This window comes from Vigna unguiculata, chromosome 4 (assembly GCF_037176805.1).
Source record: "Vigna unguiculata cultivar grain cowpea cultivar isolate G323 ecotype 2 chromosome 4, ASM3717680v1, whole genome shotgun sequence".
Classification (NCBI taxonomy): domain Eukaryota; kingdom Viridiplantae; phylum Streptophyta; class Magnoliopsida; order Fabales; family Fabaceae; genus Vigna; species Vigna unguiculata.
Window position 1 is genome coordinate 9,545,610 of NC_140795.1, and position 16,832 is coordinate 9,562,441.

Genomic DNA, 16,832 nt, shown 5'->3' on the forward strand with positions numbered 1-16,832 from the left:
TTGAATGCTAAGATCACAATTTTGACAATATTTATTACACTATTTGACACATTTTTGCTTCAATGTTAATTAATAAATATGATTGAAACGTTAAATAAAGTTAATAAAATTTGATTAAAAGAACTAAATTCATACATTTCTAAAGTTGAAAGACTTTATTGGGCCAAAAGAAACTAAAAATATATTTAACACTAAAAATAAAGACAAAATAGTTAATTGTATTCTTTTGCCGTCATGTGTGCATTAAGTCATGTGGACCAATTGATTTACTTTTTTTAGCTTGCTTAAGTTGATAAAAAATAACATGTTTACTCTTGAAGAAGAAATATTGAAAAAATAAATAAATAAACACGCAAAAAAGAATGAAATGTTGGTAAAATTTTGTCTTCTAAATTGCATAAAAAAACGAGGAAAGTGAATAAATATAACAGTTTACTTCATTAAATATATAAGTATAAAATAATATTTTCAAAGATACTCAATTTGTAAATAAATATTTAAAATAAATATAAAAATAATAAATGAATAAAATTAACTAACTTAAATTTTAGGTTTAAACATTATTTTGATCTTTTTATTTTTCGGTTCTTACCATGTATTTTTAGTTTTTTTTTTCAATCAAGTTCTAATGTTTATTAAGCTTATTGAATTAAGTCTTTTTTTTCCGTCGTTTAAATGGTTAACGACATGTGAACAATATATGTCATGTATTAGTTGGTGAAATTTTTGTTATTTTTTAATTTTTTCTTAATTTTAAAAATGATTGTTCGTTTGGATTGTGTCACATGATAGTGACAGTGTCACATGACAATGTCAGTGCTTTATATTCAGTTTAGTCCTAATTTTCTTTTAAAATAAAATAGTTTTTGTAAGACTTACTTTCTGTCTTAAAAACATTTTGGACCTAGTGTTATTAAATGGCCTAGGGTCAGCCCATTTCTTACCCCCAAGACCCCCCTTCCAGCCATTCACTTCCTATTCTGTCTTCTTTTTCAAACAGTTCACCTTCCTTCTTGGTGGATGTCCTTGGTGGAGAAGTGGAAGGAGATCCATGGAGAATGCTTAGGATGAGTGGAGAGGCAGCGGAATTGGAGAAGGAGATGAAGCTTGCTCTCGAAAATGGAAGATTGGTGAAGATGAAGAGAAGAATTGGAGCTATGATATGCAAGGTGGCTAAAGGAAATGAAGGAGAAGGATAGCCAAGTTTGCTCTCAAATAAGAGTGCTCAGAAATAGCCATTGTACTCATTGCAATTTTGTGCCAAATTAGGGAATAAATTCCACTTCTAATGAAGGAAAACTCAAAGCAATATAGAGTACACAATTAAGCAATCAATTAGAATAACAAAGAGCACTTAAAAACAGAGAAAAACACATAAAACAACAATGAAATAGTGGATATCAAAAACTACAGTTCCAAAAAATGGAAACATCAGCCTCATCATTCACGATTTATCATTTTTTTATATTGAACATTTTTATATGCTTTTTTTTCGTTTGGATGTTAGCTAAATGAGGCAAAAATCAGATTGAAATTTGGTGCACGCAGTTACTAACGATAAATCAAAAACAAAGACTGTGCGTTCAGTGATTTAATGGAAAATAGAGGAAAACTGGAGCATAAATGCTCTCTGAAATTATGTAAGATGTTCTATGGAAATTCAAGGTGAATGAACTTGATTATGATCTAAAATCAAGTATGAATCATAGAAGAACATCTTAAGCACTCAAAAGCACAATCCAATCAGTGAAATGGAAGAAAAATAGTGAGACAATTGCCTTACACATCCACAAGCATCACTTGAAGTTCATAGCTCATTTTGTGTGATGTAGGACTTGGTTCTCATCAAGCAAGTACAAAATTCAGTAATATGAACGAAAATAAAAATGAATTAAAGTGCTTAAACATGACTTTAGACAAAACACAATATAATGAACTAAAAATTAAAAGATGCATTGATTAAAATGAAGAAAAACAGTAATGAATCAAAGAACAAGTGTTGGAAAACAGAAAATGGAACCTAAAAACACATTTACACCAATGAAGCAAGGAGTACTACAAGATGAATCAATGGGGATTCATGTAGTCTCAATGTTAAACGATGGAAAACAATAAGAACTGAAAAAAACAACAACAAAATTTGAAGAAGGCAATGGAGAAGAAGAGAACAACATGGAAATTAAAGAAAAACACAAATATGGACCAAGAACCTTACCCAAACCAAGAGATGGATGCAGAAAAGACTTGGATGGCTCTAGATACCAATTGATGGATGTCCTTGGTGGAGAAGTAGAAGGAGATCCATGGCGAATGCTTAAGATGAGTGGAGAGGTAGCGGAATTGGAGAAGGAGATGAGGTTTGCTCTCAAAAATGGAGAATTGGTGAAGATGAAGAGAAGAATTGGAGCTATGATATGGAAGGTGGCTAGAGGAAATGAAGGAGAAGGATAGCCAAGTGTGCTCTCAAATAAGAGTAGAAGGAGTGGAGTGCTCTCAACAACTATGCTTCTACTTTGCAAATTCAAGAGTAACCCTTACATGTGCATAGGAAGCTATCATTTATAGTAGATTAGCTTCCTTAATGCAATTCAAATTAAGCACAAATGTAATGGAGATGTAGCTTGAAGAGTAAGCTGAATTCTTGGTCGTGTGATATAGGTGATGAGGTATGATGGCGCCAAGTGGCATGTCACACACTCCTTGCCATTGTCACACTCTCCTTGTTGTGGTCATGCTTTGCTTGCTTATCTCCATATTTAGAACATTACCAAGGATTCTCGACCAAGAAGGAAATTGGGCTTGGCCCAATTTTATGCACCATGTAATCACAAGTGTTCTAGCTTATTTATTGAAAGCAAAGCTTAAACAATGGCCCAATTTAAATCTAGACTACGTCTTCCATGCATCAAGTCATATTTTGGAGATTTCATTTGCCCATGTGAATAAAGTGAAAAGCCCATGATTGACTTGATCATCTTATGAGAGGTCCATGTGGATCTTCTTCATATGCTTCTAGTGATTGGGCCTCTAGGTAGGCTTGGGCTTGTTGATGCATTTGGGCCTTGAGCCTGATTTGGGCCTAGGCGTTGGCCCAAGCTATAAGCCTCGTTGGGATCACATCACTTCTCCCCCTCCTGAAACAGAAGCTTTGTTAGGGCTTGAGCTACGACCTCCTCCGAGCTTATTGAACGCTTCTCCTCCATGTAAGTTGAACTAAACCTCCATCCCTTTATCTGTTTTGTTTCTGTTTCGAAGTTTTGGCATGATTTTGTCTATGGTCATGGCCTCATTGTTCCTTTCTTGATCATGGTTGTCAGTTCCTTAAGTAGTAGTCATGTTGTGGTGCTCTACTGTTGGAGCTTGTTTGGCTGAGTTAATCTTTGTCTAAGGTAAGGGAAGCTAGGACTTTAAAACTTTTTTTAAGTGTCTTGTATGTTTTTTGTCTTGAATCGTGCTTAAAATGATGGTTTGATGTTCGTGGTTGTGTTTTTTAGTATTGTTGTTTGTTTTTTTTTTTTTTTTGCATGCTAAAACCAGTGAAAACGTGTTATTTTAGCTTAAGCGAGAATTTTTAGCTTAAGCGAGATCAGTCTAGCTTAAGCGAGAATTTCTAACTTAAGCGAGATCAGAGTAACTTAAGCGAGAATTTCTAGCTTAAGCAAGAATAGTAGAATTCCACTTTGCTCTCTGTTCGAATTTTAGCTTAAGCGAGAATTTCTAGCTTAAGCGAGATCAGTCTAGCTTAAGCGAGGATTTTTAGCTTAAGCGAGACAAGTTTAGCTTAAGCGAGACCAGTATAGCTTAAGCGAGATCAGTCTAGCTTAAGCGAGAATTGCTGCAGAATTTTAATTCCTTATTTTAACTTGTGATTGACTGAGTTAATGTTAAAAATATGATGTATGAAGATATACATGAATGATATAACATCATTTCCCAAAATGCAGGAAATTTAAAATTTTTTATTATGTCAACAATAAACCAACAACCATAATTATAAACACTATTATAATATCCAAAAGTTGTGTAATAAAAGAATTACAATTTATTTCAAAATCATAAAATATAAAACTCCCAGGCTATCCCCGCTTCGTAGCTAAGCCTCACCAGATCCACTTGCAACAACATCATCTGCTAACGTGTACCGCGCACACGATCATTGCCAAACACAAACAGATAGGGTGAGCTTAACAGAATAAACATATATATATATACATATATAAAACACTTATATATTTATATCATACAATCAGACCAGAATTCCCTCCTTTGATTCCTTACCACATGGCCACAACCATGTTATTCGTGCTCTACATCTTCGAGTGAGTACCTCAAGGTGTCTTGCTGCTCTACCTATCAGCCACAATCGATAGAGCACGTGCGGAAAATCATGCTATGGATCACACACCGTAACGCAGGTGGAGTTCCCAAATATGAACATAGTTCGTAATGTCCCAAGACTACCAAACTCGTTAGCTAATTACTCAGGAGGGAAATCTATCTAGACCCATCCGTATTGGCCACAACCAGCACACTCACACTGGTAACACTCGCCAACCCGAGCTCAACTCAGAGGTTCCTCGTGTTCATCCGCCATCTTGAGCTTAACTCGAGGGATGTCATTCTGAGCTCAACTCGAGGAATGCTACATGCTTAACCCCTATCCCGAGCTCAACTCAAAGGATACGTTCTGAGCTCAACTCAAGGAACACCAGCAAACCCACTGTTGAAGTATCACTAAGCCTTATAGATCACGAAACCAAACAGCAAAACACCTCATTCTACTGCCACCAGATCGCCTAGCGCTGCTCATGAGGCACCAGGCGCTACCGCTTCCAGATCGCCTGGCGGGGGACGCATATCGTCAAGCGCATAGTGCCTCAGAATCACCAACACTTGCAGACACCGCCTGGCGGGACCTCCCCTCACCGCCAAGCGCATAAGCTCCGAGATCCCACTGTTATCCTTACTATCGCTTGGCGGTCCAGCCCCTACCGCCAGGCACTATACCAGTATCTCGAGTTGTACCGGTTTAAACCTTTCATACTTGATTTTAAAATTCTTTAATTCTTCCAAGGTCCACTACATGATTACCAATTCTGTTGTTTCCTAGATTTCCGAACTTGCTTTTCTTGTACCTTACTATCACAATTACTCAATTCTGAATTTCACTCTCTAGATCATACACACTCTTCCAAATTAACTAAAGAACAACTATGTTACCCTACTTTAGGCTAAAGGCACAATCCCTCCTAAACTTACTACCATTTCTCTTTGCTGCCTCAATCCAAAGCACTAACACAGATCATTTAATAATAGAACTCTAAGTAATTCTTCCAAACTAGCACCACACTATTCTCCCTTCCTTAATATTAAACATACTCTATGTTAATCTAATTATCAATTAGTCCAAAATACTTTAAGTCAACCCTCAACTTGGCTAATTATTCTTATAAGGACCTATACCAATTGTTGTGATATCCTAGACTTCAGCCACAATCTCATTATAATTAATTCCTTCAGCATTACTAAACCATTCCAATTCTCCCTAGTGTAACCCATACATCAATCACCCTAGGTCTCTGTTCAATCACGTTTCCTAATACTAACTTAGTATTACTTTAGTTTCCACAGACCCAGTGCCTCATATGCACCTTCCAGCCACGCAGATTACTTATCCTGCGTTGGCGCCTGGCGGCTCATTATGTACCGCTAGGCGGTGCATAGCATTTTGGGAATTTCCCAGAATTTTCTAGCACCCTCGAAACCCCAACAACTCCCAACCTCACATCTTTGTGTTTTTCATCCAATTCTCAATTGAAATCACTCATCATCATAAGGATTCACATTCCACTTACATTATTGACATTTTCCAGTACAATTAACCTACGAATTTTCCTCAGAACAACAATCCCAATTTTTCCAACCCTAAGAGCATCCCTCCATTGTTCCATTCAATTACGCTCTCTATGACATGAAATCAATTGTCGTTTGACATTAAAACATCATTTAACAATTAAACTTAGTTTTACCTCCGATCAGAATCAACCCAAATCACACAGAACATCAAAATTGAAATAAAAAGGCTTGCGTCGCCTGGCGGGTGTTCATCACCGCCAGGCAGTTCAACAAAAACCCAGAAACTGGGTGAATCAACCACGCGTCGCCTGGCGATCGGGATTTTACCGCCAAGCAGTTCCGCTTTAGAAACGCAAAATTATGCAGGAATTGATGTGTTGCCTGACGGTGGTTCATCACCCCCTAGGTGGTTTCTGGAAAATTCCAGAAATTCGAAAATTACATGAACAAACATAGTATACACATCCAATTTATCATACATCACATGCAATTAACATCAAGAATAGGATTAACAGAGCCTAACTCCCTTAACCTGCAATTTCCTTGCTTAAACTTGACTATTCTTCACTCTTCTTTGCTCCCCAAATGGTTTGCCTTGGTCCTTTCCTAATTCTATACTTCACTCTAAACACCAATTCCACTCTAAATTCTCATTCTTAAAGTTGCAGATCAATGGTAGCTCACAAAACCTTTCTCTCACTCCCTCATTCCCTATTTAATTGCACCTTAATTGGTTAATTGGTCCAAAACGAAAATAGCTTAATGCATGTGATAATTGCCATTAAATGATTAATTATGGACTATTTTCCAGCCCCTCTTGGCTGCTATTTCAGCTAGGGTTTCCTTTAACTTTTCACATTCAAGCCAAAACTAAATTTAGCAAAAATAAAGTTTAATTTGGCTTCTCCAAGGCTTAAACCCACAACCATGTCAATGCCAAATCAATGCTCAACCATTCAACCAACCAATTCATATTTCATGATGACTAACATAGTTCAACGATTATCTTATCTCTCAAGAGGATCAACATATATTTAAAATAATAATAAATAAATAACACACAATTGCCATACATAAGACTCGAACCCAAGTCCTCTCACACAATTAAGTACTCTCAACCACTTGAGCTAGTACTTTTTCACGTCACATCAATCAATATTTAATGCCATAAAGGCTCTGGTTACCCGCATTTATTAATTATTTATTTATTTAATTAATTAATTTTCATGGGTCTTACATTTCCCTCACCTTAAAAGTTTTCATCCTCAAAAAAGAGAACTTACCAGGGAATAGGTGAGGATAAGATTTCCTCATGAGATCCTCCATCTCCCATGTCATCTCCGGGGTTGCCTCGTCCCAGAGAACCTTCACAGTTCGAATATCCTTCCCTCTGAGTTGTTTAACTTGAGAATCCAAGATTCTCACTGGTCCGACTCCAATCGTCAGGTTTTCCCACACCTGAACATCGTCTTCCTCTAGCACATGAGTAGGATTCGCAATGTACTTCCTCAACTGCGATATATGGAAGACATTGTGTAGATTCGCCAGATGTGGTGGCAAGGCAATCCCGTACGCTGTAGGTCCAATTCTCCTCGTGATCTGGTATGGACCGATGAATCGAGGAGTCAACTTCCTCGACTTGAGTGCTCTCCCAATACCTATTGTAGGCGTAACCCTGAGGAACACGTGGTCACCTGCCTCAAACTCAAGCGGCCTCCTCCTCTTATCTGCATAGGATTTCTGCCGACTCTAAGTTGCATGCATCCTATCTTGTATCACCTTCACTTTCTTAGTGGTTTGCTGCAGAAATTCTAGTCCAAGGTATGGGATGATAATTATTCTGAGATATTTATGGCAACCTTAATTAACTTTTGACTTTAATTAGTAAAATTATGGAAGATGTTGAATGAAGATGAGTTTTACTGAAGTTTGTAACAATGCTACATGTTTCTTCACGGCTAACACTAGCGAAGAAGGCTTACACAGTTGAGAAATATTAATTTTTTTACAAAATTATAAAAACTAATATTGTAAATTTTTTAGCTTTATGTCAAGTACAATATTTTTTATATTATTCAATAGTTATTCCGTATTAAGATACTACTAACTGCTATGCTGACTATGTTAAAAATTAAAAAAATTATAAAAAAATTAAATTAAATCAATTTATTTTTAAATTATAAATAATTTATTATTTATTATTATTATTATTATTTTTATATATAATTTTTTTATATATTGTAACGTCCCATTTAATAAAGAAGCTTATTTAAATGAAACATCACTTAGAATATAATATAAAAAGCAATGACATGGAGTATAGGGTCACTCCTTACAAATATCCAAAATACTCGAGACAAAACTAAGACACACCACGATGCCATTAACAAAAGAAGAGAACAAGAATAAACTTTTGACAGTTATCCAGAATACATTCTCATAGAGCAAGATAGTACATAGGCCACAGTGCCTTGAAGAGTACTTGGAGTAGGGAGTCCAACCCAAGATTAGCTATGCAGCGGAGTTTCCATCACCCTGATGACCACCAGGGGTTCCCACATCTGCTCACATCAATAAATTGATGATCATCACGAAAGGGGAAAACCACACACAGAACACACAAGCAAACAGAAAGGGTAAGCTAGAGTAAAAAGGTTTTATCATACATTTGAGCATGCAATTTAAAAGTCAAGAATACATGAATTAACTAAGCATGCAATAACAACCCATAAGACTTTAAGACTCAATTATCCGGATACATATAATCAGTCAGATTCACTGGATGCTTGCACTTGTGGTGGCCTCTACTGCTCTGCATAGCCATTGCCAATGGGTTTCACCCTATCACACACAAGGTTAGCCTTCAAGCATCTAAGGTCATTATCCTGCCAAAGACTAGGGTCTCCTGCTACCACTACAAGAAAATTACATATTAGCGAGGGAATAATCCCTAGTGAATCCCTAGCTAATCTCTCGCAAACCGATTCAGCGAGGGATTAGCGAGGAAATAGCGAAGACACTATGCCGTAGCTAAAATAGAGGTAGCTAAATAGCTAGAGAACCACTTTGTCGCTAATCCCTAGCTAATGCCTAGCATATCGGTTGTAGCTAAATCCTAGCTAATCCCTAGAAAATCGGTTGTAGCTAATCATTGGCTAATCCCTAGCAAATTGGTTGTAGCTAATTCCTAGCTAATCCCTAGCAAATTGGTTGTAGCTAAACCCTAGCTAATCTTTAGCAAATCGATTGTAGCTAATTCCTAGCTAATCCCTAGCAAATTGGTTGTAGCTAATCCTTGGCTAATCCCTAGCAAATCGATTGTAGCTAATTCCTAGCTAATCCCTAGCAAATTGGTTGTAGCTAAATCCTAGCTAATCCCTAGCAAATCTATTGTAGCTAATCCCTAGCTAATCCATAGCAAATCGGTTGTAGCTAATTCCTAGTTAATCCCTAGCAAAGTTGTTATAGCTAATCCCTAGCTAATCCCTAGCAAATTGATTGTAGCTATTCCCTAGCTAATCCCTAGCAAATAGGTTGTAGCTAATCCCCCGCTAATCCCTAGCAAACTAGTTGTAGCTATTCCCTAGCTAATCCCTAGCAAACTTATTCCTAAATCCCAGTTGAAGCATGTACTAACAATATATGATGGGCTGCCAAATATGGTTTAATTGAGGAATTTCCTTTGCAGTAGTTGGATAAAGAGGTAGAACATCGCTGAGGTGGTGAGATTCCTAAATCATAGCCAAAAGCTGCACATGCATTGGCCTTATTCACTTTAGTCCAACGTTTAATTTGTCACCAAATTCTTAAAATAATTGATGATAAACTTAGAGTAACTTTTAAGAACTACTCTAGATTTGCTGCTATAAGAACTATAGAGCAAGATAATCATCAAATTTCAAGCAAGACCAAATATCAATTACGGAGGTCTGAAAATGATAATTTAAAAAGAGGACAAAATAACCACTAAATAACCACAACTAAAACTAACTCATCTCTAAACTAAACTACCTTTAACAAACTTTCTATTTCAAGGAACAATCATATAGTGTTGCAAATTAATCACTGCACCTAAATCATGTCTATTAAGCAAACTCAAGGGAATGTTGTTAAGGGTATTGATATATGCATATGTTTTACAGCATTTGACCACAAAGACCGAAACTAAAAAATCAATCATTGCAAGCATCTATAATGGATGATATTACCAAACAAAAAACAAGCATCAGAAAATATTATAAAATATTTCATTAGATTCATATCTAATAATATCTAATAATAATCACAATATACATAAACACAATCCATACACTATAGTTTTGGAGGATGAAAAGCAAATGCAGACCCTTACTCAGCTGCTATCTGTGGCTACTTCAACTAACTGATGGGTGAGGCAGTCTTTTCGCAATTTCCTGTCAAAACCAAGGTTTTAATGGTTAAGCCTAATTGGGAATGCACAAAACCATGTATCATAATATTAACAATCATATCTAAAAAAATAACAGGTTGTACACAAATGATGAACAAAACATCAGATCAAGTTAAGACATCATCATAAATAGAGCAATCCACCAAAACAAAAGGGAGAAAAACTGTCTATAGGTCAGAGATTGCAAGTACTTTAGAAAAACACATCAATTTTTTTTTTTATTAATAGTGTTGTTATTTTCATTTCAATGCAAACTGAACTTTTTATCTTTTCTTAATATCTTCAGTTTATAGTTAGCAGAGGTTGTGATCCTTTTCATATATAGGAGGCTACCTAGAAGTTAGTGCTTTCTGGAAAGATTGTTGAACTTCTCTACAAATACCAATCTTGTGTAACCTCAAAATATAACCCTGGCCATTTTATTATGGTTTCTCTAACCTAAAATATTTTTTAGTAGTTAACTTAACTCCCTTATGTATTCCAAGACCAAGATATTACCTTTGATGGAAAAGATGCAATCTTGGATTTTTGTAGGACGAAATTCCTATTTCAAGATCATCTTTAGCCCCTCCAATAGGTCTATATGAGTTTGCTACAACTACAACTATCTTCAGGCAGCAAGAACATCAGGGGGGAGCTTGCTAGTGGCATAATCAACAATGTCCTAAGAGACCAAAGATCAAAGTTAAAGCTGAAAATTCACTACTAGCATAGCCTCTGGAAAATCCTAAAGATCTACAAGTCAATATCAAACAGTATTCCTATACTTCCTAACACTTGATCATTACTTAAGCATTGTTGCCCCTACAACAAAATTAAACAGGTTAGACTTCAGATCAGATGACCAGCACCAAAACAAGATCACATATATTATTTTGGCACCTTATACTCAATCCAAAGAGACATTCATTCTCAAAAGTAATTGCTTGGGCCATATTCCCCTGTTTGGGCAGATTTTGCAGGTCTATATTCAAGTCATTTTTCTGAAAGCAAGTATCCAAGTCAATTTGTTGATCTTAAAATATGAAAGTACTTTTATCAGTAAACATAAGAACTACCAGAGATTATCTAAGTATAGAGCATTCAAGGTAGATTACCTCAGCAACCACAGCTTCATTCTCAATAGGATTCATTGAGCAGGTTGAATAAACCATTCTTCCACCAATTTTGAGTAAAGATATACCTGAGAATATGAATATTTGGTGATAATATTGTAGGTTGTTACCTCAGCAATGAAATTATGACTAGAAGAAGCTGAGAGTGTTGGCACTATGTCAGAACCATTTACAATGGAAGTGATAAAGGGTTTTCCTAACTCAGCCAACTCCAATGTCACACAGGCAGCTGCAAAAATTACAATTATGAAACCATATTGAATTAGTTACTGGACTGAACATATATGTGAATTAGAGAGTTTGTATACCTAAGCCAAACGTGACACAAGTTGGCCTTGTCGAAGACAACTCTTCCATTTCTCTAAGCTTATGAGTCAATAATGCAGCAGTACCACCACCCAGCGAGTGTCCAACAATCTATATGAAAATATTTTTATTATTATTATTATTATGATGATGAGAAACATGGTAAATAACACTAACTAATAAATACCTTGATTTTGAAGTGGGGGTATTGACGAAGAGCTTCAAGTAGTACAGGAATGCAATGTTTGCTAATCCAATCAGCCACAACAACCATACCACGATGTGCATGTCCTGAAACCATGTTGTGATCGAAGGAGACATAAGCACACAGTGTATCTATGAGAGTGTCTTTTATGCTACGCGTTCCACGGATGAACACCAACAAACATTTCGATTCTTGATCACGTATAACAGTGAAAGCAGGCTTCAGAAACTGACATGCAAAATTCATTTTCAGTTCAAATGCCCAAACAAAAACTCATCTAATTAATCAACGTACCCTAGATGTTCTCTCGCTATAGAGCACATCATCCTCGTGGAATTCAGCAGCACATAGAAGTGCTGGAAAGCGTTTGATGCGGCTGCAAATCATGGAAAGCGTTCTCTCCCTATTACTATCACTGCTCGTGATATGTAATTCCTACTCTGTTTATTAAAATGTACAAGAGTAGAAATACGTACTTAATTTTCTAAATCAAATTCTTACCAGAACTTTTCTTTCCTGAAACACTGTCATCAAAAAAACCTGGTGGAAGCACTAACGAAGATTGAGGCTTAGACACTTCTCCTTAACCTTCTAGAAGTTTTGATTGCAAGCCCAAAGGATGTTCTGGTTTAGCCTTGGGAATGTTGGCATCTGAAACAGGCTACACATTGTTTTGTTGAGTTAATCCAGCTGCATTAGCTTTCATATTACTTATTGCCTGCCCAAAACAATCATAGTCTTTTAAGGTAAGTTCATTTTGGAGTGGGGATAGATGTAAGAGAGGTTGTGAAATACAAAGGGAAACAAGCCTTAACAAGAATCCTAAAAAATGATACAAATAAGAGTAGCTAGACATGGCCTGATAGAATTTTTACATGAAAGAAATAACATTTACTAGGAGTTTAAAAATTTTGTTGTCAACAAGGTATGAATATGATAGTTTATGACTTATCTTCTTCAATCTCAGGGGCTTCCATTTACTTGGAACCTAATTTAGTTTCATGTTGATCAAGAAAACAAACTAGAAATAGGAGTTTAGATGTTGCTACAGCTGACATCTTATGGATAGAGACTCTTAAGAAGCTTTCAATTCCTCACAATACTCCTATTGTTCTGTGTGACAATTTGTTCTTAATTTGGCTCATAATCCTGTTCTTCGTGCTAGAACCAGGAAAATGGAGCTTCACGTGTTCTACGTTTTCAAAAATGTTAATACCAAGCAGCTTGATCTTCGACACATTCCTGGTCAATATTAGTGGGCAGATCTTCTCATAAAGCCTATCTCCTACTAGATTTTCCTTTCTTAGGGGCAGACTCACGCAGATACCTTTGGTTTCTAAGCCCCCCGTGAGCTTCTGGGGTAATGTGACTGTAATACTATGTTTGCCATACATCGAGCCTGAATTGCAACACAAGCACATTGCAACATTCATAATTGCAATAGAAGCACATTGCAACAACATTATAAAAAACTAAACCAAATTCCTGAATTAGATTATTAATTAATTGAAGATTAAACATTGTCCTTGTGATGCGAGTGCCATTAATTCTCTGGCTGCTAGGTCCACAGCTTTTTTCATAAAATCAGACCTCTAAATTGACACATGGAAAATAGCTAAAAGAAATACTCTATCGAAAATTCCAAAGAACTTAAAAGAAGGAGGAAAATGAAGAAGTAATCGATAAAAAGAACTAGTTTATGTAATTTATCACAAAGTAATCGATAGGAAAACATCAGTCAAATGCGGCGTCTAGAACGGTCTTTAGGGTTCTTCGTCCCCAAACAACGACCTCTGCCTCTTGATTGTGGTGCAGCCTCATCATCTCCATGGATTCAGGTGCAGTCGCTGCTAGATTTAGATCATCCTACCTGACATAGCTAACTGTGCTCATTGTTGATCAAAGGAAATTTAATGGAAAATTGAAGTGAAACGTTCAACGGAACACGATTTTCATTTCGAAAATGGTACGGTATAGAAAATAAGGGTTCGAAAGATAACATAGATTAAGTACTTAATAAAAGTCAAAAAATAATTTCTGACGGTTAACTAAAATTAAAAAAAATTAAAACAATTCTAATGGTTTTATTTAATCGCTACAAAATAACTGCTACTAACACATAGTTTTTTTGTAGTGTTAAATGGAAAAAAATATTGTGTTAGTTAAATGGTAGTTATTATTTAAAAAAAAAAATATATATATATATATATAAAATAAAAATAATTTACAAATAAGGGATTAATTTATATAATAATAAAATATATTTTTGAAGATTTTTAAATACATCGATAGTTTTTAAAATTTCTTTAATAAATTCATATTTTATAAAATAATTTGTATATTATTTTTTTTAATTAGAAATTTTATTTACTAGTTTTGGATTAGCAATAAAATTATTTTATAATTAAAAGCATAGCTAATTAGCTTCAACTTAATTATCATATTATGTTGTATCTAATCCCTAATTATTAGCTACAACTTAGCTGCTATATTATGTTGTGTCTAATCCCTAACTAATTAGCTTCAGTTTAACTACCATATTATGTTGTGTCTAATCCCTAACTAATTAGCTACAACTTAGCTACAATATCTATGTTGTGTATAATCTCTAACTAATTAGTTACAATTTAGCTACCATATTTATGTTGTGTTTAATCCCTAACTAATTAGCTACAACTTAGCTACCATATTTATGTTATGTTTAATTCCTAACTAATTAGCTACAACTTAGTTACCATATATATGTTATGTCTAAGCCCTAACTAATTAGTTACAACTTAGCTACCATATTTATGTTGTGTTTAATCCCTAACTAATTAGCTACAACTTAAATATCATATTTATGTTATGTTTAATTCCTAACTAATTAGCTACAACTTAGTTACCATATATATGTTATGTCTAATCCCTAACTAATTAGCTACAACTTAGCTAGTTGTGTTTTGTCAACACCCAATTTTGTCCGGGTTATTTTTATTATTTTTTTTTTCATCTTATTTTACTTTTATTTTATTTTATTTTTATTTTTTGTTTTATTTTTTTATTTTGTTTTATTTTATTTTTATTTTATTTTGTTTTAATATTATTTTATTTATTTTTATTTTATGTACAATTTTCTTTATTTTCCTTTTTTACTTTTTATTATTTAAGAAAAAAATAAAATGAAAAAAAAGAAGACCAAGAGGTTAACGTAAGGTCTCTGATGGTTATGGGTGGTAGCTAGCTAGCCATGGTCATGATGGCTGAAGAAGGAAGGAGCAGGAAGCAACATCTGCTTTCAGCTTATCCCACGTCTCGAGGTGGGAAAGGAACAAGGCAGATGCACAACAAATATCATCAGAGATCCCTTCATTCAGCAGATTGGAACTTCTTCACTCATGTAGGCTTTCCCGCATTCTGTTCTCTAAAAAACAAAAACAACACCTTCATCCTGACATTCTCAACACCACATAACCCAGCCCAATACCACCGTGAATCATCATCACCTCCATAGCCTGTCAATACCACTTGCATCATCACCACCTTCATTAACCATCATCACCGTCCCCACTCTTCTCCATTATCATCTTCCATCACCTTCAACCTGCAATCAGAAAAATCAAGCAAACCCACTTCACCGCCACTCTTCATCTTCTTCTGATCACATACATCAAATCAAAAATGGAGAAATAGGAAAAAACAGAAACGGCGGCGGCGATGCTGCCGGCGAGTCAGAACTCTGAACGGTGGAGTGTGATCGCGTGACGTTTGCGGACCTAGTCACAATGTGACTGGCACGGTGGTGGCGAGTGGCAGAGGCTAGGACGCCTTTCTCTCTCACGAGAAGAAGAAACAAGAAAAAGTGTTGATTCGGGAAGCTTGGCAGCACCGGCGGCATCGACATTCACGGCGGTGGTCACATACGCTTCGTTAGCGGCATCTTGAAGGAGAAACAACCTCTGTCTCGCGCGTTGGAGAAAAAGGGCGAAAGAGATGCGCCGCCGATTAAGCTCCTGGCGGTGGTCGACGTTGTCGCTAGGGCCCCCTCGCCGGCCGGAACGGGTGCAGCGTAGGTGGGTTTGTTTTGTTGGTGCTGTGAGGCAATGAAGTTGTCTGGCCGTGAATGAGGGTTGGTGTGAAGGAGAAGAAACTCTCTTTAGGGTTTTGCTTTCTATGTTTAAGAGTTATTTTTGGGTTTAGGTTTAAATCTGCTCCCATTAACTTCCTGCACCACCATTTTTAATATTCTCACCCTTATGTGTATTGTTTCAGGTCTTATTCTGTGCACCCCCTTTTTTCCTTTATCTTGCACCACTGTTTTAATTTTTGCTGCGAGTACCCCTGATATTTACTAACCTCGCACCCCTGCCTCACTTGTTTCATACTTTACTCTGTGCACCCCCTTTTCCTTTACCTCACACCCCTGTTTTAATTTTATCTACGAGTACCCCCTAATTTTACTAACCTCGCACCTCTGCCACCCTTGTTTCATGTTTTACTTCGTGTACCACCATAGTTGATAACCTTGCACCCCTATTCATGTTTATCTTGTTTTGGGCCTATGTTTTATGTTTACTTCATGCACCTCACACATTACTTATGCACCCTATTATTATTATTATTATTTCCTTTCACTTTTGTCCTTTTTGTTATTAAATTTTATTTTATCCCTTTTTTTGTTATTTATCTATTATTATTTTTTCCCTCCAAAAAAAAAGAGAAAACAAAATTTTTTTTATTATAAAAATTACAAAAAAATAGAAAAAAAATCTAAAAAATGAAAATATTCTCTTTTGATTTATTGTGTCTGTTCGGTCGCCCGCACCGTGTGACACTCATTTTCACAAAAATAAAAAATAGTTTTCTTTCTCTTTCAGTGTCAGTCCGGTCGCCCGCACCGTGTGACACTTATTTTCTAAAAAATACCAAAAATAATTTCCTT

The 16,832-nt window shown here is 35.8% G+C and overlaps 1 protein-coding gene across 15 annotated transcripts; it reads right to left on the reverse strand.

Annotated features, from left to right (window-relative positions):
• Positions 1 to 3,939: 3,939 nt before the first annotated feature.
• On the reverse strand, positions 3,940 to 13,894 carry LOC114181984 (uncharacterized). 15 transcript variants are annotated; one of them, XR_014994594.1, is made up of 10 exons: positions 13,703 to 13,894; positions 12,413 to 12,629; positions 12,206 to 12,326; positions 11,894 to 12,139; positions 11,709 to 11,817; positions 11,383 to 11,468; positions 11,168 to 11,268; positions 10,784 to 10,949; positions 10,202 to 10,268; positions 8,122 to 8,417 (listed from the first exon to the last, which is right to left on the reverse strand). XR_014994594.1 is itself a non-coding variant. In XM_028068715.2 (8 exons), exons 2-7 carry the CDS (start codon positions 12,296 to 12,298, stop codon positions 10,208 to 10,210), a joined length of 696 nt encoding a protein of 231 aa, XP_027924516.1. In that variant the 5' UTR covers positions 12,299 to 12,326; positions 12,413 to 13,894; the 3' UTR covers positions 3,940 to 4,128. The 15 variants fall into 15 exon arrangements, 6 of the variants coding, with proteins under 6 accessions (XP_027924516.1, XP_085528815.1, XP_027924512.1 ...); XR_014994593.1 differs by lacking the exon at positions 8,122 to 8,417 and adding an exon at positions 3,940 to 4,128 and having other exon boundaries at positions 10,208 to 10,268; positions 12,413 to 13,894; XR_014994592.1 differs by lacking the exon at positions 8,122 to 8,417 and adding an exon at positions 3,940 to 4,128 and having other exon boundaries at positions 12,413 to 13,894.
• Positions 13,895 to 16,832: the final 2,938 nt, after the last annotated feature.

Bases quoted from the DNA above. Each gene is read 5' to 3' on its own strand.
- LOC114181984 (XM_028068715.2), bottom strand. From the start codon at position 12,298: ATGATTTGCAGCCGCATCAAACGCTTTCCAGCACTTCTATGTGCTGCT. The intron at 11,818-11,893 runs GTATTTATTAGT...ATTTTCATATAG, and splicing joins ACCCCCACTTCAAAATCAAG to ATTGTTGGACACTCGCTGGG. The intron at 10,269-11,167 runs GTGCCAAAATAA...TGGTTTTGACAG, and splicing joins CTCTTTGGATTGAGTATAAG to GAAATTGCGAAAAGACTGCC.